Here is a 23,837-nt window from a genome sequence, read left to right on the forward strand (position 1 = left end):
GCCTTTACTGTAGCCGCTCGTACAACAAAAGCTGCTATGCAGTACGGTTCTGAATGAATTGGGGAAACTCTCCGGTGGGTGTTCATTGTCCCTCGTGTCAACTCCCCCCCCCCCCACCATCCTTCTTCCTTACTCCTCACTCGCTGTCAACACAACACCCCCAGCAACTGTTCATCGACCGTCCCTCCGAGAAGACTTGCTTGCCATATAACTGCTCCCTCTTCAACTCTTTGCTTCTTGTTTTCGATATATTTTCCGCTTGGTCCATTTGCACAAGTTCTCTTCTTTTTTTTTTTCCATTTGTCAGCACTTTTCCATTAATGTCCGTTCCTGCTCCAGTGAACCAGCACTAGACTTGATATGGGATGAAAGCTGGAGGTTACCGGGAACAGAAAGGAGACCTGAAGGCAGCTTCCCCATTTGTAAAGTGAGCAGTAATTGTGAGAGGACAAGGCTGCACAGTTGGAATCAATAGTCTGCTTTCTTGCAGCTAAGAGCTCTCTAGTCTCGCAGTAGGTCAGAGAAGTAACTCCAGTGCACTGCTTACTGCAGAGTTGTACAGAAGTAAAGGCACGAGGCTGCAGTGCTGGTACATCACGCTTCCTGTTACCAAGGACACAACTTTTCAAGTCATCGCCGGTTTCTCTACATACTCTTACACCACAATCCTGAAGACTGTTATAGGATGGATGATGATGAATGATCAACTCTGATTCCCCTTAAATTCCCTTTCGAACAGAGAATCAACCAGAGTTTTCATCTTACTGTCCAAATCTCTACAGACACGAGGAACCATGCAAGGGATTTTCACTATTCCACTAGCATTTAGGATCTTTTTCTTCTTCTGGATAGCCTTGAATACAACGCTAAAACCAGCAACCGGATCGGAGCAGCAGATCCCCTTATCTATGTAAGTGACAAGTCGTTCTCTTTTTTTTTTTTTCCGCTGCCCTGCGTATTTCTTTCATGGTTGAAGACGTTGCGTAAACTTATCTGTTAGGAAGCAAGTTTGAGAGACTGCAGATATTTTTCTGAAGGCTATTTTAACGTATCCAATTAAATGCAGTCGTGCGGTGAAGGAGAATATGGTCTTTTTTTTTTTTTCGTGTTCCCTCTTGCCACCTCCCGTATCCTTTACCTGCTTCATATTTTTGACCTTGCTTTACGGGTTTTGCAAGCGCCCTTTTTTTTAGATATTATCATTTTTATCCGCATTCCGTTGCGGTATGAAATTGGTGGTGAATGAACCGGATCTGTGCACAGCTAGCAATGTAATTTCTAAGGGACTCAAAAGCAGAAGCTTCCTTCTTACGATATAGAAAGATAGGAGCTGCAGCAGATGCAGGAGAAAGAAAGGCCTTACCTTGCTCTAGACAGCTAGATGCAGATTTGCTTTGGATTTGCAAGTACTCCTACGTCCTTTTTTGCTGTGCTGTTAGTTTTTCCTTCGTAGGGTTGTTCAATGAGAATTTCTCTCTTGCTCGTTGGAATGAAGCCGGTGCATTTACCTTTCTTTCTATGTCTTGTCGTCCTAGGGTAAAGCTCTGGGCCTCTGCTTTCGGTGGGGAGATCAAATCCATAGCAGCAAAGTACTCAGGTTCCCAGCTCCTGCAGAAGGTAAGCGCAGTGTGTTTGTGCTATTCACTGATCGCAGCAGTTTGCGCGCTGCTAGAGCGTATCGATAACAGACAATGCCGGAGGTTTTCTCCTCTATGCAATCAGCCTTTATTATAGCATTGCATCTAAAAATAACTTGTTAATTAAGTCATTATACTTAATTGCAAAACTGGCTAAATGAGCAGACTGTGTAGTAGTGGCGTCCAGGAATTTTCGTAGGGTGTGTAGCATTTTGGTTCCCAGTTTTTAGATACAAACAGCTGGTAGACTGGAAATTACTAAGTTAATTCTGAGTCGAATTAGTCTTTATTTTCATATTCTCTTCGCCTGTCCATGTCAGACGATTGCACGTTACAAGCGACAGGAGGCATTGCTGTGTTGTCATCTCTGCAGTTCTTACAATCCCATTATTCCCCAATCATCTCGACCCAGTGCTGGGATGTATTACATCATTACAGATAAGAGGCTGTGGATGTGGTTATCTTCCCGCTCAGCCGCACAGCTGGGTAATAACCCAGAGAAGTCATGTACAAACTTGAGGAATCTGTCTAAGTTGAAATTATTGCAGACAATAATGAGCAAGGTGAAATTGTGATTATCAGCTCTGAAGCAAAAGCTGCACCTTTTCGGAGATTAAAAGAATATATCATCACGCTATAAACCATTCTGATGAACCTTTCACACTGATATGTCCCAAACATGCATCTATGAAGATTGCATGACGGTCGTAGCTCTACGGAATGGCAAGAGTTAATACGGAATGCATGTTGATTGGACATCAAAATTAACCAGGACTCGTCCAATTACCTATATAGTGACTCCCTAGTATAGGTCTATCTAGTCTTCACGTGGCTCCACCAGGTCCTACGACCTATTGTTAATTCTGTGCATTGTCTAGTAGAGTTGATTAAGAAGTAACCCATATCCTCTAGTCTTGCATATATTATGCACATCCGTCTGGATTTCAAATAGAGACAAAAGCATAAAGAGATCTGAGCAGAAGAAGAAAAAAAAAACTGGCTAATTGCTGATGGTTGCACACTTCTAATGGCTGGTACTTCATTAAGACTCTCGGCTCACACAGTCCTGAAATGATCATAAAGCAGCATCCACCTCCAAACATCCTCGCTTCCAAAACGCCAACGTGTTTAAGACACATGCTCACTTCTACAGTACAAAAAAACCACAACCCTCATCGTCATTGGCAAGTAGACACTCAACATTTTTTCCCCCTCGAACAGGTTCTTTGGCCTTTTTTTCCCTGTAAATTACCCAACATTGAAAAAAACGCGAATAAAAGAAATGAGTGATTTTCTGCAGCTGCCGAAATTACAGTTAGAAGAGAAAGAAAACGAGAGACATTATTTAGCAAATTACAACTGATCATTAAGAGTACTTTGATCTGATGAACAGCACTGAGAAAGCTTGACAGTATTCAACTGGCTTTCCTTCCATGAGATGTTTTGCAAAATTGCGATGGGGTTTGATTCTTTTTTGTTTTCCCATGATCTGCAGTGCAGGAACATTACATAAGTTCACAGGCCGTGACAACATTAACATGTATGGGAGCTTTCTTAGCTAAGGCCTCTAGGGAAAGGGGGCATTCGGTCATATATAGGTTAGAATGCACGGGATACTGTGAAAAATTGCAAGTGTCTACGTCAAATGCCTTATATAGAAAGCTAGTGTATGCTTCAATGCTTGGTGTATATTGAAAATGCACGCATTTCCCTACTAAAGATGGACAGATTATGTCAGTAGGCATCTTCTTGTATTCGTGTCTTGTGGCACTATATTCCCATTCTTTGCGCGTAGAGGTTGTCCACTATCCATATGCACCAATGGCATTATTTGACCACTATATTGGTAATTTAAGAGAGCCCTGGGTGTATATGCCCATTCTAGCTGAATATTAATGTTGCAAGGTAGCTACGTGTTCACCAACCCAAGTAAAGGAGCCGAATGATATTTCTGTATGGATTTTAAAATTCTTCTTCTTGTCTTGTCTTTATAAGTGCTACGAGCCAGTTACAGAGGCAATCACTGATGAACAGTTAATGTGAGTGCCAGTGAATTGCTTGTCACTCATGCAGTAAGTGAAAGACATAATCTGCTTCATGCAAATACATTTGTGCCTTATCTTTTTCGTGGGGCCCCATGTGGTAATAATTGCAGTCAAGCAAACAGTATAAAAATGTCTCAAGTCCTGAGGGCTCTCTTTGATTTACGCTTATTTTGTGCAAAGACCCCTTTTCATGGTTTGTATCCGGCTAATCTCCTAATAAATTGGCCTGAATTTCCACTAATTTTGGACTATTAATCTTTATGGGACATTGAGCACCAGACTCGGTCCTAATTTTTCCAGCAATGTAGATGTTTGATGGAAAAATTAAGAAATACATGCCAATCGATGAAACCCTGATGTGCACTTTATAGTGCACAGCTAATAAAATAATGGTAGGTTTTTCTCATAATAAAATGGAAAAAATTAGATGTGATTCCAAAAAAAGGTATACAATAGCATTAGAGATAAGTGAACACGCTCGGTAAGGTCAGTTACTCGAGTGAGCCTCGCTCATCTCTACATAGCATGTATGATATTCTTTGTCAACCGTTCTGTACCTATCGGATATCACAGTCCCCTACAGTTATTTTGTCTTTGGATGCACACCTTTTCACAATTCAATTTTGGCTCTACATGTCATTGGCGTTCAGATTCCATATCTAAGTTTCAAATTTCTAGGAGTGGCCATTCTCATATATCTCCCACTTGCATGTGTTTTCAGTCCTACTTTTTACCCCCAAATCTCTTCATTTGTTAGGTCCGTTTTTTTATATAATCAATACATCTACTTGATGAAAATGGTAAATTGTCTCAAAAACATGTACATTCACACCTGTATTCCATTTTTTTTGTGTATTATTTTAAGTTCTTTGGCTCTTCTATCTTGGAACCACTTTTCCTTATGTAGAACTGTAGGAATTTAGGTTTTCTTCTTTGCAAATTTAAAATATTATAAACTTAGTGTTGTCCATGAAGTTGAGCATTGAATGAAAAAGAACACTTTAAAATACTCTTGAAGGTCATTAACTGAGATTATGTTCCTGCTTTGTAATATTGTTGTTAGGTTGAACATAACTTCTCTTTTTTATGGGGCTGGACAGGACACGCGAAGAAAGGGGTGGCCTTGTGGCTTTACTGCTAGTTTAAAGGGGTTGTCCAAATTACAACATCTCGGTACAATCCCTTCCCCATTGAGTAACATAACAAACACTGATATACTCGCATCTCTCCGCTCCTGCTGTGAGCCACGCCAGTCTTTGTCCACCACTCTGGATCGCGGCACGAGGTGCTCTGCTTATCAGACGGTCTGCCATTAATTGACATACAGTGTGGGAGACACTTGTTAGGCTATTCTCTCCCAATGGGCACCTCAGTGGGAGAAAGTAAAGGTACAGTTTCATTCATTATGCAGTCCCACATATTCTAGTATACAGAGTTTAGATTGCCAAAAAGACTTCTTTTAAATATACTTTGGGCCTTCAACTTTTCTTCCAAATCATTTAGCTCAGATGGCAACAATGGAAAACACATTCTACAAATATAATGGGAGAACTACTTAGCACGCTGGTCAATGCACTGCAACAGCGGGTTTAAGCACTGACATCGGGGGAATGGTAGGGGAGGTAAGTATAAAAGTTAGCATGTCGGCTACCTTAAGCCCATAAGTTTAGCATATAGAGCTCAAAGTAGCTGACAGAATCTCTTTGACTTGTTAACCTATCCAAAGAAGAGTGTTCCTAGATCTGGGGCAGAGGCTTCCAATATCTCAGAAATCAGCCCAGAAGTGTTTGATTAAGGTTCAATTGTCATAAGTCATGAGAATATTGTTATATCAAACACAAGCAGTCTTTTGGGTGAACGTAACTACTAAAAATATGACTTTGTAGCAGGTTAATGGAAAATAATATTAAACGCTTCTCCTATTTGAATAACTAGAACTCTGATCGAACTTGCCCACCTGGCTATCAGAGGTTCATCCAGTAGGCCCAAAGTAGCTGACAGATTCACTTTAAAATTCCGCTATTATGATCATAGTTTGCAGGAAGCCTTCTGAGTGAAAAAGTTAGTAGATACTTCCAAGCAGTGGCCTAGCTATGGGGTCGTATTTGCAATCTAGCCCCTAAGCTAGGGGGGCCCGGAGGCTCCCCTTACCTCTAACAGCATCTGTCACCCCGTACTCCACGCCAGTTCGAATCATAAGATTAGAAGACAAAGACCTTCTTAGTTTTAGCACACAGTGCTCACACAGCTGTCAGGTTATAAGGACTCCACCTCCTTCTGATCGCTATATACTATCATTTTACTTCAGCAGGATGGGGAGGAGCCACCCTACACTCTGACCTCATAAGCCAACAGCAGGAAGGTCTCTGTCTTGTAAACTTACTTTTCAGACTAGCGAGGGGCAGAGGGAGATGTGGGGACTGTATTACTTATACATATACTTCAGAAATCCTTGGGTGAAGAAGCGGACTTGGTCTGCTGGACCAGACACAGGTGTAGACAGGAATAAATTATTTTATTGAAACAACACATTTTGGAGCCGCATTGGCACCTTCATCTGGCTTATACAAAAACACAACAAGACTGATAGGATATTTAAGAACTGTGGGATTAGCAGTGAGTGATGATATAGTGGTCATGTGATCATGTCACATAATCGCTGGAATCTTAAGAATACTATTAAATATGAGACAAAATAATAAAATATGATCAAAACTATGTAAAAACCAAGAAACACACAGGAGGGCTGATATGCGGGAGAAGACATAAAAAAGACAAGGATTAAAAGAGATGATATCAGTGGGGTGCTGTGGCCAGTCACGTGATTGGTGGGATGGGATGAAATAAATCCATCTTGTAACAAGAGAAGCAGAGGGAGAAATAAATGAAGGAACACTGGGGCACACAAAGATGTCATGTGATTGAGCGCCATGACCGCCGAAACCTTCAAGATCATGGTTGAAATGTAAAATTTTATGTAAAATAAAATAATAAATTTAAATGGTCAATCAATATCAAATATAAATTAAAAATAAAATATGCCTAGGCAAGGACAGAATGAATTGTCAGTGCATAGCTGGAATGAAATAAAAACATAACAAAATAGTATCTAAATAATCAGAATAAAATGATATAAAACTGGTATGAAATGAGACAAAGAATCTATAAATAAATATGCATAATTAAATATGATATGATGTACACAAAATATCTGGTAATAGTTTCCGATTCATGGATAAAGTTAGGACCATAAGAGTGAGTGATTAGTATAGATTACAAATGGCTTTTTATTAATTTACGTCTTTATTTTTTATTCCAAGGGTGCTATCTCAATATAATGATTACTCAACCCAGAACGTGATGAGAATGGGAGAAGAAAAAAAATATATAGTTTCTAAAAAATACTGTTTATTTTATGCTTTCATCAAGCAGCCCAAAAGTGGAGGGAGAATAGGGGAAATAAAAAGATAAATAATGGAAGACCAACATCATCATTAAATAAAATGATAAAACGATAACAAATATAAATAATAACAGATAAGAGATGAATACATAATACTTAATAGCCTGTCTCTATACATTCATTAGGACCGTTAGGGACCAGAGAGCATAACTTGAATATCCAGCAGGCTTCCCATTGCCTAAGGCGCAGGAATCTATCATGGGAGGCTGGTGGTACTTGCTCAATTGAGGGGACCATAAAATGTTTAAAATCAGAATTGCGTGCCAGCATAAAATTGCGTGATACGCTATGTAGAACAAATTTGTAAAGAACATTGGAACTGTTTTTATTAAGCCGGTTACATACATGAAGGCCAGATGGATATTCAATTATCCAAAATTTAGACCCACAATTTAAAAAAGACTCTGATGTGATTCTTGATGTAAAGGATTTGTGTTTGTGGACAATATTGAGACAGCAAAGGAAATGGTTTTTGACGCATTTAAAGTAACCCGCTATAGAAGGTAAAAGGGAAAAAGATAATCCAGATTTTTTGTGCAGTCAGCTAGGGGTTAAAAAGCTGAGCAATGTGGTGTATTTCCTAAAGGTAACTTTTGGACAGTGTTTCGGCAAGCTGAGGGTTGCTAAGCAAAACAGGCCAGTGTTTCAGTACCCATAGCACGGCCGCTGACTTGTCAAACAAAGTGCCATCAAATTCAAAGACATTAGTGTTTAGAAGGAAGAAAATGGCCTTCAGCAGAAAATTTTTCTGCGAGGCGGGCAAAAGAGGGTCATGCGAAAGAAAAAAGTCCATTGCTGTAATACCATCGGTATAAGTTATGTTTGAATGCAATTCTACTAGATCTGCTGTCAAGAATGCTATGGGGGAAAAGGGGTCTTCCAAGCCTAGCTCCATCAGATCCTTAGTCAATTGAGTAGAATCTTTTAAATAGAATGGTAGTTTAGTCTTCATTTGTGCAAGTGCAAATGTACAAAGTGGTTTAGTTGCTGGTTAGGGAATTTATCCCTGACACAATGGATCTTCTTGTGGGTTATTTAGACTTTAATGGATCTTCGAAAAGTTGAAAAATGGGGGTAAAAGAGACTTGAGGGTTCAAGTGCTGACCTCTACGATTGGCTGTAAGTGCCTGTGATGTCACATAAATAGACTAACTGCAGCCTGTCAAAACAGTGACCTCGTGGACATCTGAGGATATGACTTGAAGCTGTGGTGGAGTCAGGAGAAGTTGTACTTTTGTATCTGAGTCCATGAGCCTTTAGCTATGCCCTTGCTTCCAGGAAAGTCAAAACTGTTGTACATGGCTTTTTGGAGACACAATAGACTTTGAATGCCATTATATATATATATATATATATATATATATATATATATATATATATATATATATATTAGAAAAAATAATGTCTGCCTAGTGCTTTACTGGGAAGAAAACAAAACACCTTATCGTATCACTTCAAGTAAAGTTTCTCAGAGGGCATACTGTTCTTTGCCAAGGCTGTAAAAAGCAGATGACATCCATAAATAGTAATTGCTAATATTTTCTTGACCAAAGTGCTGTAGTAAGATTTTTATTAATATCTGGCCTACATGGCTGGTAGCTGCTAAAGGAACTGATGTAAACTAGTTGCATTTTGGTTGCAGTATTTTCTTGAATAGTGCAACTGTACGGTGAATGGCGCCAAATTACAAATGTAAAAAAAAAAGACAAAATAGCTTTTTTCATTCTCTACATAAAGAGTTAATAATAAAATATAATCAATACGTTATATGCACCCCAAAATGGTGGCATTGAAAATGACATCTCGTCTTGCAAAAAACAAACTCTCATATGACTATGTGGACAGAAAAAATAAAAGTTTATGACTTTCAATATTACATCCTTAAAGGGAATTACAGGCAATGTTTATGGATGACCTATCCTCAGGTCTTCAATAACTGATTGGATGGGGCTCACCGCTCGGGACCACGACTGTTCAACTATTCCGGTGCTCACTGTCACAAGGAAAGTACATGACATGGAGTGGAAGATGAGGCTCCAACACCTGTATAGAGATCGGCACTGTAAGAGATTTGCACCTTCAATTATCAGTGCCAGACACTACTTAGGGGTTGGCTTTCGCTCCATACCCTGTGTATTTTGCCGGTGCCAGCAGGTGCCAGAACATCTGATTGGTCGGGATCATAAGCAGAGGACCACAACCAATTAACTATTGATAACACATCCTAAGGATAAATCATCAACAAAAATAGCCCAGAAAGCCCCTTTAACGCCCAAAAGAGCTGTATCCTTCAGGAGTGTACTAGCTGGGTGAATATAGTACTAATGTGGTCCTTGGGAACAAGGTTGCTCCTTGAGGTAAGGGTAATTTCTCCTTTCAACTTATATTGAATTCTTCCTGATATTTTGTGGACCAATTACTATCTGTGTGGTCTTGTGTGATCAGATGGTTGTGTGGTTTCACAGCTGACTCAGCCATTATAGATAATTAAGTCTTAGGCCTCATGTCCATGGGGAAAATCAGGCCCGCTACGGATTCTACATGGAGAATCTGCAGCGGGTCCCTCCTGCCCCGCGGACATGAGCGCTGAAAATAGGAATTTAAAAGAATTTACCCATCCGGAGCGGTTCGGGAAAGTCTTCTCTTCCTCACGGCCGGATCTTCTTTTTCGGCCGGCGGATGAACTCGGCACGTCGCCGGCGTGCCGCGCGCATGCGCCGGGCACATCCGCCGAGCCGAAGCAAGAAAGATGCGGCCGTGAGGAAGAGAAGACCTTCCCGGTCCGCTCCGGATGGGTAAATTCTTTAAAATTCCTATTTTAGGTCTCCCGCGGATCCGGACGGCTTCCATAGGCTTCAATAGAAGCCCGCGGGAGCCGTCCCCGCGGGAGACCCGCATGAAAATGGAGCATGGTCCAGATTTTTTCATGCTCCATTTTTTTTAAAATCCCTTTTATTGACCATCCGCGGGTATTTATCTACCCCGCGGGTGGTCAATGCATCCCTATGGGACGCGGATCCGCGCGCGGGAGAAGAGTTAAAATCCGCTGCGGATTTTAATTCTTATTTTGCCCGTGGACATGAGCCCTTAGGCTGTGGGAACATTTAAATGGGGTATATGTACACTGCAGCTTCTCCATTCATATCTATGGGACTGTAGAAAGAAGAGGAGTATAGTCCTCGGCTATTTCCCTCTTTATTAAAAACAAATTAAGGTGGCCACATCGTCCTCAAGTGGACAAAAATTCTCACTGAATTATGTTGCAATATGCAACAAAAAATAGCTTTCCTCAAGGAAAAGTCATGTGGCAAAGAGGTTCCAGAATGACAAAAAATCGAAGACATGTGCCAGGAAATATTGGTATACATGTATGTTAGCGTTGACGTGGCGTAAAGAAGAAAAGTATGGAGAACATGGCTAGTTGCACTAAAGCTATTATGCCTCCTGTGCCAATTTTCACCACTTAAACCAACATATAAATTCATACAGCTACAACTCTATTATTAATTCTCATCTATCATTTCACCCACAAGATTAGTATTTGGTAGAAGGTTGAAGTTATTAACATCTTTAAAAAGCCATATTCCATATGGTTGTTAATGTTTCACAATATTTTAGGTGGTGCTATTACTATTGGCTGCCCTGTGATCTTTGTTTACATGCTGCTAGTTATAACATGACCATTGCAACCAAAAACTGGCCAAAGTGGTCATGCACCATTCTTTTGGTGGTCATGCACCATTCTTATTGGCTGACAGCACTGTTAGGGCATGCAGCTGCTGAGGCCAGTGACCAGGTGCAGCTGCAAACAAAGAGATGCAGACGGCCACTGGAGCATCTGCTCTAATCAGCGTAAGATTGAAGAGGCAAATTATTTTGGGGGGTGTTGTAGTTTTTGTTTTAATTTTAAGGCTGGGTTCACACAGGGCGGAATTGCCGCGGAAATCCTGCGTGGAATTTCGCCGTGGCAAATCCATCTGTGGCCGCTAATCTCGGGATTAGCCAGCCATGTGGACGAGATTTCTCAGAAATCTCGTCCACACGGGACGGCCAATCCGCTGCGGTAAGTCAGGCTGGAACCACGGCTGCGGCGGCCGCAGCCGCGGTTTCGGAATATGCAGCATGTCTATTTTTTTTTTATTTCCGCCACGGCCGCGCTCTCCTCTATGGGAGCGCCGGCCGCAGCGGAAGAGCGAGCGGCTGGGCCGCTTCAAAGCCGGCGGAAATCTCGCGGTTTTTGCTGCGGCCAAACCGCGGGATTTCCGGCGGGAATACGCCCAGTGTGAACCCAGCCTAAGACTTTTTCTGCTTCCTTTTTTTGTTTGTTTTTTTAGAACTCCTATACAACCCCTTCAAATAAACATTCACACCAACAGCCCTAGTGCTCTTGGCATAAAAAATACTTAACTCTCCCAGAATGTACAAAAAGTCTGCAGCTTTCAGGACTTGCTGGAAGTTGTACTTTCCCAATATGTGGAGGTTCACACAGTTATGAAAGTTTATTTGTTATCACACAGTTATCTATTCTTCTGTTGGTAAACTATAATTCCAAGGTTATTAGACATCTAGTCCTATAAAGGTTGCGGAGAGTTGCAGTTGGGAAATTTACATCTCCCAGCATGCACTGAAATTCTGCAGCTGTCATGATATGCTGGGAGCTGTAGTTGGAGAGTAATGTGTGTATAAAATCTTAATTACCTGCAGACAGTGGACGTGTGGGGACTGGAAGGTGTGGAACAGCAGTGAGATACTTTTCTTCACTACCAGCTGGGCTGCTTCTCTTTGTGCTTCCACCGCCGCATTGCCTTTACTGAAGTCAGCAGGACGGCAGGCAGCTGGCAATGGGAAATTTTCTGAAATAATGTTCTGCATGATGTGCTAGTGAAGGGCAGCAAGATTGATGAACAGTCTAGAGTGGGGCCATGTGTATATGGAGGTAGATAAAGTAGGTGGGGTGTAGAGAGAGGACACCTGCCCTCCTGACCTCAGTTGTAGTCATCTCAGTCAACTATGTGCTCATATAATAGCCTACTCAGTTTATTACATACCTGCATAAGTAACTGAGATAGCAGTCAGTGTCAGAGTACAGCAGGGGTCAGTATATACTTTTTACATTGGCAATGCTGTGGTCAGATCCAGTTAGCAGTAGTAGACATGGACCACTACAACTGACAATCAATTTCCATTTTTTATGGGGCTGGGTGGTTTGTGCTGCTATGTGTCCCAAAGAGTCTGAAGCCCTAGAATAGCCTATATTATAATTTGCCATTGCATATAGTTCTACGACATGAGACCTTGAACTTGGAGCCATACATCCTCCGAGACATTCTTCCCAGGAGCAAAGGAATCTGATGGAGTATGCTACAATTTTATTTCCGTTAGATTCAAAAAGACTTTGGCAGCAAAATCCTTCTTTTGCCTCTCTATGAAATTGCAGGCATATGGAGGTACAGTAGAAGACTCATGAACCTCTATGGCAGCCCTATTGTGAAGCTATAATACACCCGTGTGTATTAGCCCGCTTTGAAAAGAATCCGCGCTTAGGAATAATAAAGTTTCCAATAAGACTTTTCATTCCATTATTGTACAAATGGAACAAAATTGTACAACAATTTCTTTCTTTTGAGACTTCCAAAAATGTATTTAAGGCTTTCCATCATCAATATTGCTTGCACCTGCATCAAAATATACACACAAAGCATTAAGACTGCGCACAGGTTGTTGCAAGAAAATAGGTCACATCCTTGCTTGGAGTTAGTTCATTGCAACTTGATATAAGTGAAAATCCGTTTAGTCTATGTACACTTAGAAAAGTTAACCTCATTTCACCTGGAACACCTATAGGCATATTCTGCAAGTGCATATCTACCCGCTGTTACTATGTCCGCTTTATATGTAGTTGTATATGCTAAATTATTTGTGCTGATTTACTATATTTATGATTTTTTTTTAAAATAAAGCCATAAAATGGTCACATGGGTATTTGTAACACATAGAAGAGGTGACCATCCAAGTATTGAGAAGGGACTGTCTCATTATCAAGCCTGGTGGAGATTCCTTTCACAACCCACCATCTATGTATGTCTTATGTATATTATTTGTAGTATGTAAGCTCGTTGGAGCAGGGCCCTCACCCCTATTGTTTCCATCAACTGATTGCTATGTTACCGTGGTTCTGTAATTTTCGTACTTTTGTCTTTCTGTATTCCCCCTGTCTATGTAAGCGCTGCGGAATATGTTGGCGCTATACAAATAAAGATGATTATTATGTTCTATTCAAACCAGCACCATTCTCTGTTCCATGAGGTTCCTTTTCTTTTTCTGATGGAAAGAATATCATAGTTTGTATTGCTGGATCAGACTGGCAAAACAAGAATACCATAGGATTTAATTGAGTGGATGAAGTAAAATGGGTCAGGAGAGTTCCAGAATTCCACACTATTATAGTACTTTTGGGGCCTAAAAAATGAGATCCATTAAAATTCTTTAGGATCCATTAATTCACAATGAGTCGGTAACAGCCGTTAATAATGGAAGTCATGGAGCTAATGTGAACAGAACCTTATAACATGTTAATATGTCATATACGTTAATTGTTGGGAAACTCAGTTGTTATGATACTTGATGTTACCATTTTACAATTTTCTACTCTTAAGGGCTAATTCCCACAGGCGGATTTCCTCCGTGTATAACGCAGCAGAACTCCGTCGTGTTGCCCCGCAGCTATTAGGTTCTATTGAACCTAATAGCGCAATGCTCACGGTGCGGAATTCCACTGTGGAATTCCGCCCCGTGAACTCTCCCGTAGTCACCCTCGGCATGTTCTATTTGCCGCGGGCGTACGCACGGATGGCTTCCATTGTAGTCAATGGAAGCCAACCGTCACGCTATCTTCCGCTGTAGCACAGCGGAAGATAGCGTGAAAACGCTTCCCCGCCTACCGCCGGCCACTGTGGGCGTGTCATACGACGCGGCCGGCACGTCACATGACACTGCTAGTGCGTCATGCACTCTACTGCGCATGCGCGTCGGAGCGTCATGCTGGACGTCGGGCAGTGGATCCGGAGGTAAGTATAGGGTCTCTGGGGGGTGCCATGATGGGCTCCGCTGAGGTATTCCGTTTACGGAGCCCATCACGGCCGTGGGCATTAGGCCTAATATAGATGCTCTGTCCAGACTTTTGACTTTTTTTAGATAATGCATTATGTTATTACAGAGATTTTTCTGCAGCAATATCCCCCTGGGTGTGTAGGACATGCTTATAGAATGTTTCAGTTCCATAGTAATAACCTGTCTAGACATTGGTTCCGCTGTATAATTCAGGTTTCTTACATTAACATGTGCGTAAAAGAACTTGGTTTTAAATTAAATGAAAGGAAACCTTTTTGGCACGACTTTAAATGGTTTAAATGGACAATTTAATCAGTGACAAGAGTCCTCTCATTGGCCCTTTGTAGTTTGCCTTATGTCAAGCAATGGCTCGGACGTTGCCTAATTCCTTGCTTGCCAGTACAATATTTTGGCCATGTAGTCATTTCGCGCTTAGGCAGGATTTGCATATATTGTGTCTGGTCAGCTGTTTTAAGCCTGGGCTGGACACAACTGATGATATGCTAGATACAGTGAATGATCCTATAGATAACTATGGGATCAGCTCTGGCAAACAAACTGGCATGCTCTATTTCTGTGCGAGGCTCAGTCGCCGCCGGCTCCGGTCTGCGCATGCGCTGGCTGCCTGGCAGCCGGCATATGAAAGATCCGGAGCTGCGGGGCATGGGTGGGTACGCGCTGCTCTCTGCAGGTGCTCGGGTCGGGACCCGCGGCGAGAATTCTCGCTGCCGGATCCGACCCGGCCATCTGCAGACGGCCTTAGTCTCGACTAAAAATGTCCTGTTCTCCTGTTTTGTGTATACAGTGCCTATGCAGACCTATGTATTTTTATGGTAACAGACTACAAATAAACCTTGAGTGGTCTGAACCTGCAATGACCTTAATGCAACTCTAGCATCTCATGGGCCAAAGAGCTAAATTGGCATGTGGCTTACTAAAGTGCATAGTGTGGCAGGGAACTATTGGCTCCCTGCTCTGCCATAGTATTCAACTATATCTGCACCCTGAGGACATGGATACAGTTGAATGCGCTAATCACCCTATAAGCGATACAGGGCACTGGGGCAAAAATCTGAGTGTTGGTTCTTAGAGGCGCAGTGTGAGCAACACCAATGCACTCAGCTAATCAGTTCACACTCTTCTATTTCTTTCTTACCTACTTGTACTTTAGCAAGAAGTAGAAGGCAGATGGACAGGAATATGACTACAGAAGGGTTTATGTGTAGTCTGTAACCATGGAGACACATCAGTTTTCAAAGAAGCTGTAGACACAAAGCAGTGGAACATTTCATTAACACTGTCTGTACGTTGCTGTATTTTAGATGTATTGTAGAAATTTAAAAAAATGGTTGCAAAGGTGTAAATATCAGAAATGGTTAACTGAAAGTGGAAAAATACTTTTCGACATCTCTGTATCTATGCATAGGAGCTACCTTGACAATATTTCATGTAGGCGCTCCCTGTGTTCTACTTTGGCTTGTTTTCTATATTTAGAAATTATTGTTCACTACATTGTTAGATTTCTGATTTCATATACTACTGCTCTTTTCTTTTACTTGCAATTGAATTTCTCTCCTTGTAGATGCACTGTGCTGTTGATTTGCCTCTACGCTCAGTGGATAAGTGAACCGCTGCTTTTAAATCAATTAGCTCTTTCAGAGATTTTCACACTTGATTTGGGATTTATTATTAAGAGGAGAATGAAAATTGAAACCACATTATGCACCATCTGCAATGCTGTTAATATGTACATTAGAACGCTGATAGAAAAGCCGTATACAGAATCCAAATCTCATTAAATTATTGCCAAAAACAAAATTATACAGATACATATTTGAATAAAACGCAATTAAAGGGTTACTAAGAGCTCGCTCAACAGCTCCATCTTCCCACATACTCCCACATACACGAGAAACAAATTAAGAGCATATCCCCTAAAATGAAAACCTCTCCTGTAGATAACAGTATTACTGCCCAATATCATCAAGTCACTTCTGAGTTATATGAACAACATCTAGCTTGGTTGCCTTTATAACTTCCTCAAGGGTTTCAAAGGCAGGCATTTGTCTTCTAAATGGTGGAGGAGATAGCTATATATATATATATATATATATATATATATATATATATATATATATATATATATGGCATGACACGTTTTTACACATTGTGGTTTAGTGGATAGTCATAATAGTCCTGGTGGTCTAGGGTGGTGAAGGGAATAAATCTAATAATCTTGGTGTTCTAGGATGGTTCTAGGTTAATAACTAATATCTCTAGAGGTCTAGAGTTGACATAAGGGTAACACCTAATATTCCTTGTAGCAGAGGCATAACTTGAACCTGTAACAGGGCTCCCAACTATAATGCTTTATTCATAGTACTGGGATCCCTATATGGAGAAGAGAGGCCTTATAGGCCCCTAAGGCTCCTGAGCCTGGGTACAACCACATCCTCTGCATCCCCTATAGTTACACCCCAGCCTGGTAGGATAGTGAATGGGGTTGATGGTACAAGTGAGTGCAAGTGCTAGTTTATCTCCTGCAGTCTAACAGAGAAGAATGGAGTGGCATGCTCAAGCACTACTCCATTTACCCAAGGGATCCCTATTCTTGTGATTGCTTAATCCTCACTCATCAGACACTTATTTTATATCCTGTAATCTTATAATCCTCTTAAGGGAATTGCCTTGTCTTAAAGGGCCACTCTGGTGATTTTTTTATTCATTATATTACTAACCCCACAGTATATATAAATCAGCTAGTATTGCCTTGAATATTCCTTTCCATCTGAAACTCCTGGTATCTTTTTCCTTAGGTGGTCATGTGATCTCATTTCTGACTAGATGAGATCTACTTGAGTTTATGTATCCTCCAATTAGTCATTTTCTCCGTTATCGTAATATATGTGTGCAATTGTTCACAGTAAGAGAAACCAAGTAATCTTGTAGATATGATACCTTATAATGTCTAACAAAAATACATGATGTTATAGCAAGCTTTCGGATCGTCTATGGACCCTTCGTCAGGCTAAATTAAATACCTTTCATAATATCTGTGTGATGCTATTACATGGAACCTACCACACATGCTCTTCAGAGGGGACACAGACACTGATATGACAGTTACTAATGATGATCATACAGTTATAATAGGGGAGATCACAGCTCATCTTCTTGACTGCATAGTTATGGTCTGTAGCTTATTTAGGTGAATACAGAAGATAAATCGCCAGGCCCAGATGGAATACACCCAAGGACACTAAGGGAACTAAATGGTGAGTTAGCTAGGCCGCTATACCTAAAATTTCGAGACACTATCAAGACCGGTGTTGTACCATTGGATTGGCGCATTGCCAACGTGGTTCCAATTTATAAAAAAGGGGACCAAAAGTGAGCCTGGCAACTACAGGCTGGTAAGTCTCACTTCAGTAACGTGAAAAATTTTCGAGGGGATTCTGAGAGACGCCATAGATGAGCACCTCAAGGAGAACAAGGGAATAACTCCTCACCAGCATGGATTCATGAAGGGTCACTCATGTCAGACAAATCTGATCAGCTTCTACGATGAAGTAAGCTCTAAGCTGGACCTGGGAGAGTCTATTGATCTCGTATATTTGGACTTCTCTAAAGCGTTTGACACCGTGCCACATAATAGGCTAATATACAAAATGAGGCAGCTCGGATTGGGTGAAAACGTGTGTAATTGGGTAAAGAATTGGCTCAATGATAGAAAGCAGAGGGTGGTAATAAATGGCTCATACTCCGATTGGGCCACAGTCACTAGTGGGGTGCCACAAGGTTCAGTATTGGGCCCTATTCTGTTCAATATATTTATCAGCGACCTGATAGAGGGGCTGCACAGCAAAATTTCAATATTTGCAGATGACACAAAACTATACAATATAATTAATGCAATGGAGGACAATGTGCAGCTACAAATGGACCTGGATAAGCTGGGGGCTTGGGCAGAAAAATGGCAAATGAAGTTCAATGTTGATAAATGTAAGGTTATGCACATGGGCAGCAAGAATGGATGTTACCAGTATTCGCTTAATGGGGTACCGCTAGGGAAAAGTGATATGGAAAAAGACCTGGGGGTACTAGTGGACTATAGACTAAACTGGAGTAACCAATGCCAATCAGCTGCTGCAAAGGCAAATAAAGTTTTGGGATGCATAAAAAGAGGTATAGGGGTGAAGGACGAGAACATTATCCTTCCATTATATAAGGCACTTGTCAGGCCTCACATGGAATACTGCGTACAGTTCTGGTCACCGGTGCTCAGGAAAGATGTTACGGTATTGGAGGGGGTTCAAAGAAGGGCAACTAAACTAATACATGGAATGACTGGACTGGAATACCCAGAGAGGCTATCCAAATTGGGACTATTTACTCTAGAAAAAAGAAGGTTAAGAGGTGACCAAATAACCATGTTTAAGTACATGAGGGGACAATACAAGGATCTCTCCCAGGATCTGTTTATACCCAGGACTGCAACGGTAACAAGAGGGCATCCTAGAGGAAAGCAGGTTTCATCACCAACATAGAAAGGGATTCTTTACTGTTAGAGCAGCTAGACTGTGGAACTCTCTGCCTGAGGACGTAGTGATGGCAAAATCCTTAGAGGAGCTTAAAAGGGTACTTGATGTCTTTCTGGAGAGGAAGGATATTATAGGCTATAAATCTAAGATTATTTGTTAATCCGGGTATACAGGCAGGTAGGAACTATTAGGGTTGATCCAGGGAACAGTCTGATTGCCATTAGGGAGTTGGGAAGGAATTTTTTCCCCAAAAGGGCTAATTGGCTTCTGCTCTTAGGGTTTTTTGCCTTCCTCTGGATCAACAAAACAGGAGGCTAGACAGGCTGGACTAGATGGACATTGTCTTCATTCAGCCTTACAAACTATGTTACTATGTTACTTTTTCTGCAGCAGAGATTGTACAGTCTCTAACTACTCAAGCAATGCTGTATTGTTGCATCATTGAATTGACAGCACAGAACAGGGAAATAAGGAATCCCAGCATCAAGTTGGTGGTTGATAAGCATCAAACAGGATCCTACACTGCATGGAGGTGACTGCAATATATAGGCAAGACCTCCAGAGTACAACAGGCAATCAAGTGAGTTGTGGAGGGATGGAAAACTGTGTTTTTGTCGGAGTGGCCCTTTAACAAATTTTGTTACAAAGGTCCTCAAACAAGAAGCCAATAGCAAGGTATTCTGCTGCTGTTATACTTCAGAGATGAACTGTAATTTGTGGGGGAGCCTTGTAGTAAGGGTTTATTTTCCCTACAGCACCACTAAAGGCCAAATGGAGTACTACATATGTTATATTAAAAGCAATGTACTGTACCTGAAGAGCACATATATCCAAGTTCTTCAAAGCGACAGATAGAATTTGCAACTGGTCTCCACTTTAGCTAATAGGTGATGGCCCTAAACAAAGGACCCCCATCAATTATACACAGAAAAACTGTAATGGAACTGTTGATTGACCCAGTAAATGGCCTTTATGCAACTAATAAAAAAATATTGTAGCTCTTCCCCTTTAAGAGAATAAATATTTGTCAGTACATATTGAAATGAAATATAGGATTTGTGTTATTTCCTATATAATAAATACACGGGTCATGCAAAAATGAATTACAAAGGATGGAAGATTCATTGATTATCGTTTTCTCAGACAAAGCTAGTGTAGATGCTATAAAGCAAGACACAGATTAAGGCCTTAAGGGAATCTTGTAAAGAGGTATTAGACTTTTAAATGTGACATCATCCCTTGTGAAATGGAATATCATAAGGCAATCATGTAGCTTGTTGTCAGCTTACAGGAGATGAGCATTTTCCTTACTTAACGTGAGATTGTGACTTCTATGACTCACAGGATTTGTAGTACAGTATGTCTCATCATGTTTGTCCCAATTCAGATAGAAACCATTCATTAGAGCAAATTCAAATCATAGTTGCTCAGTGTAAACATGGCCACCGACAGGGTGATGAGTGATAAGTCGCTAGTTATTTTGTTTCAGCTTACCAAAAATATAGTCGCTGGTTGATCAAAAGTTGTCTGGTATAAAGTCACAGTTGTTCATATTTGAATGACTTGCAAACAAATTTGCATGGAGATGCCCGCTATGAATGATATCTTGGCAAACAACCAATGAACAATCATCGCTTTGCGTAAAAAGCAAAGAAACAACTGTTGCTCGTACGCTTTAACAAATTTTCTGACCGACTAACAAAGGTCTACAGTGCTGCCATCATCAAGGCGTTTATAATGCTCTGTAATAGGTGCCTCACTATTTACCACACTGACATCCATTAGGGTCAGGAAGGGTATCGTTTCCCCTTAGGGAGAGCACCTAGAACCCGTGTGAGGAGACTTATAAGGCCATCCATGCTCCTCTGGGAAATATTCAAATTGAAATATGCAAATGAGAATATGCAAATGTACCATCTTTCCATTTCAATATTTAAAAATTTTAATTGACCACAAGGGGGACAACATGAATACATAAATTAGTTCAAAAAGGTTTTTTTAAAAAAACCTAACATAGTTTTACAAAGGAGTAATGCAACGTCCAGTACAATAGATATAACAGAATTTGTAGTACTGGGTATATGGTGTGAAAAACAAACAATGGCGGAACTACTATTTTGGCATTCTACCTTCCCAAATGTTTAATATTGAGATAAACAGAAAACACATTTGCGGGTTAACGAACCTTTTCAGCCCTTATGCTAAATCTGTTAGAGATCTCCCAAGAATCACACATAACTTGTAGTACTGGTTTCTTCATATGGCATAGTAGGACTTGTTGGAATCTTTGGACTTCAGGGCCTGACTGTGGCCACAACCTCTGCACCTCCTATTCCCCTCATCCAGCATTGTTAACCATTTACATTGATGAAAAAGGCAAGAATACATGCTCACCACCAGCATTGTTAATAGGAACAACCAAATTCATCTCCCTGGTGGCCAGGTCCATAAATGCTGGGGGTGCTTTTAGATAAGGTCAGTCCCCACTTCCCTTCTATTTACAGCATACATCATCCCTGGCTTCTTTCATGCTATAAAGAAAAATGCCTATCTATCTATCTATCTATCTATCTATCTATCTATCTATCTATCTATCTATGTATCTATCAATCTATCTATCAATCTATCTATCTATCTATCTATCTATCTATCTATCTATCTATCTATCTATCTATCTATCTATCATCTATCTATCTATCTCATTATCTGTCTATCTATCCCATATCTATCTATCTATCTATCCATCTCATATCTATCTATCTATCTATCTATCTATCTATCTATCTATCTCATATCTATCTATCTATCTATCTATCTATCTCATATCCATCTATCTATCTATCTTTCTATCTATCCCATATCTATCTATCTATCTATCTATCTATCTATCTATCTATCTATCTATCTATCTATCTATCTCTATCAGTGATTGATCAAATATTAATTTAATGTATCTAAAATTGATCTAAGATTAATTCATCTGTCGAGATTAAAGATAAATAGATAGAACACAAACTTTTTCTAATATCGATCAATCTATAAATCTCTACCTAAATTTGATGTAAAATTAATCAGTCATGTGTATTCATTTCCGTACAGGTGCTTGTACTGTTATTAGATTGGCATTTCTGACATCTTATCACTTGAATACCCCGTATAACAGCATAAAAGGAAATGTGAATCTAATGGCACCGTACTACCGTTTTATCCAGATATTTATTATGGAGGATGAGCAGGTTCTTATTATTACACCTCAATAATTGATATCCATTAGTATTCAGCCAGTGAATCCCATTCACACAGTGCATCCATCTTGTAGTTCTTAAGCACATTTGTAGATACTTTAGAGTCCATTTTGTATTGATTTGGTAAAAACTGTTAATTTCTCTTGACGGTAATTGCTATTTTATTATTGCTCTTGAAACATGATTTTTTTTCTCCCTCCAGGGATCTTTCAAGTTATTTACAATAAAAGAGCAGCGACCGAATGCAAAAACATAATTTCATTTTCTAAATATTTCTGCATTCCTTCATTGACTGTAAACTTTTATTTAGTATGGAGTAACACCTAATACACCATTACAATTTACCTTCTACAGTAGCAAAATTGCCTGAAACCTTGTTACAAAGAAAACTAAACCTGTAAAATTGTCATTTATTACCTAGTCCGTGGACGGAAGACATCAAATGTAGTCTCGTTTCCTAGGCTTATAGTCAACTGGATATGAATGTATAGTTAACCAACTAGAGAGGTTGGAGGGACTTCGGCGAGCAAGTCATTGGTATAGGTTAACAAAACAAAACCAGAGTGCAAAGCCACCTATGAAGCCAACTCCATTACATGGAGAAGGAAGGTATCACATAGTGCCAATCAAAACAAAAACAGGCAATAATATTAGTCAAAAAAGACAAGGAAAAAGGGAAATATAACCAGATAGCGCCTCAGGATCGTTAATCAGTGGAAAACGACACAATTCTGATCCTCCAACAAGGGGGAGAGCTGCGGAAATAATTGGGGTCTCTCATAAGAGAGTGATCCCAAAAAGATAAAATATAGAATAGCTATCAGCAAAAAGAAAATTTTTCTGCGCTCAATGAATGGTGCGTTTCCACAAATAGTGGTTGTCAAGTACATATAGGAGTTACACTTACTGGGGAGGAGGGGGGTATGATGACCATGAGTGGACAACGCGTTTCTGTGCTCAAAGGCACTATGGCTTGATAAAGGTGCCTTTGAGCACAGAAACGCGTTGTCCACTCTGTAGCGAATTTTGGAAATAAAAAGTGTTGTTACTACATCTTTGGCGTGTGGAAACATCCATTTGGAGGAAAAGGAGACATCACTTCAAGGAGGGGGCTCATGGTCATCATACCCCCCTCCTCCCCAGTAAGTGTAACTCCTATATGTACTTGACAACCACTATTTGTGGAAACGCACCATTCATTGAGCGCAGAAAAATTTTCTTTTTGCTGAAGGAAAAAGGGAGGTCTCTAGCCAGAGAGGAGGAAGAGTAGGTAGAGGGATGAAATGAAAGAGGAAGAAGAAGGAAGAGATAATAAGGGAAAACAATGGAGGGGGAAGAGGGCAAGAGGAAAGGGTTGTATGGTCTAAGTGCACCTCTTCTGCTCAAATGACATGCTGTAATGTCATGGTTCTAAACAAGAAAATCAAGGTACCTACCAGTCATTGACAACATTAGGAAACTTTAATGAGTCTTTATAAGAGATCTAGCCCTGCCAGGTTGATAAAATTCATCCACCTCATCTTTATCTGTGGTGATGAAATTCTTAAATCCTACAACGAAAATCAACTTCCGTGATCCATTCCTGAAGTGTGGGAGCTCTGTCAGAGCGCTAGTGACTAGGAATTATCACCAACACTGCAGTGAGAAAATGGTTTAACGACCCCCTGTTTAGCTGAATGGAAGGGATGAAGGGATCATGGACAAAAGGGCGATCTGTGGAGTTCCAAAAAATGCTTTACCAATGATATGTGAATAGATGGAAAATCTTTTGTCCCACAATGAGTGTATCTGTAGAC

The 23,837-nt window shown here is 40.5% G+C and overlaps 1 protein-coding gene across 1 annotated transcript in view; it reads left to right on the forward strand.

Annotated features, from left to right (window-relative positions):
- Positions 1 to 654: 654 nt before the first annotated feature.
- The window catches only part of CACNA2D3 (calcium voltage-gated channel auxiliary subunit alpha2delta 3), a 1,017,883-nt gene continuing 994,700 nt past the window's right edge, over positions 655 to 23,837 (forward strand). Inside the window, exons 1-2 of the mRNA XM_066596541.1 lie at positions 655 to 910; positions 1,536 to 1,617. Coding sequence (XP_066452638.1) covers positions 795 to 910; positions 1,536 to 1,617 — 198 coding nt within the window. The 5' untranslated portion in view covers positions 655 to 794. The remainder of the gene's footprint in view (positions 911 to 1,535; positions 1,618 to 23,837) is intronic.

Source organism: Eleutherodactylus coqui, chromosome 3, assembly GCF_035609145.1.
Source record: "Eleutherodactylus coqui strain aEleCoq1 chromosome 3, aEleCoq1.hap1, whole genome shotgun sequence".
NCBI lineage: Eukaryota > Metazoa > Chordata > Amphibia > Anura > Eleutherodactylidae > Eleutherodactylus > Eleutherodactylus coqui.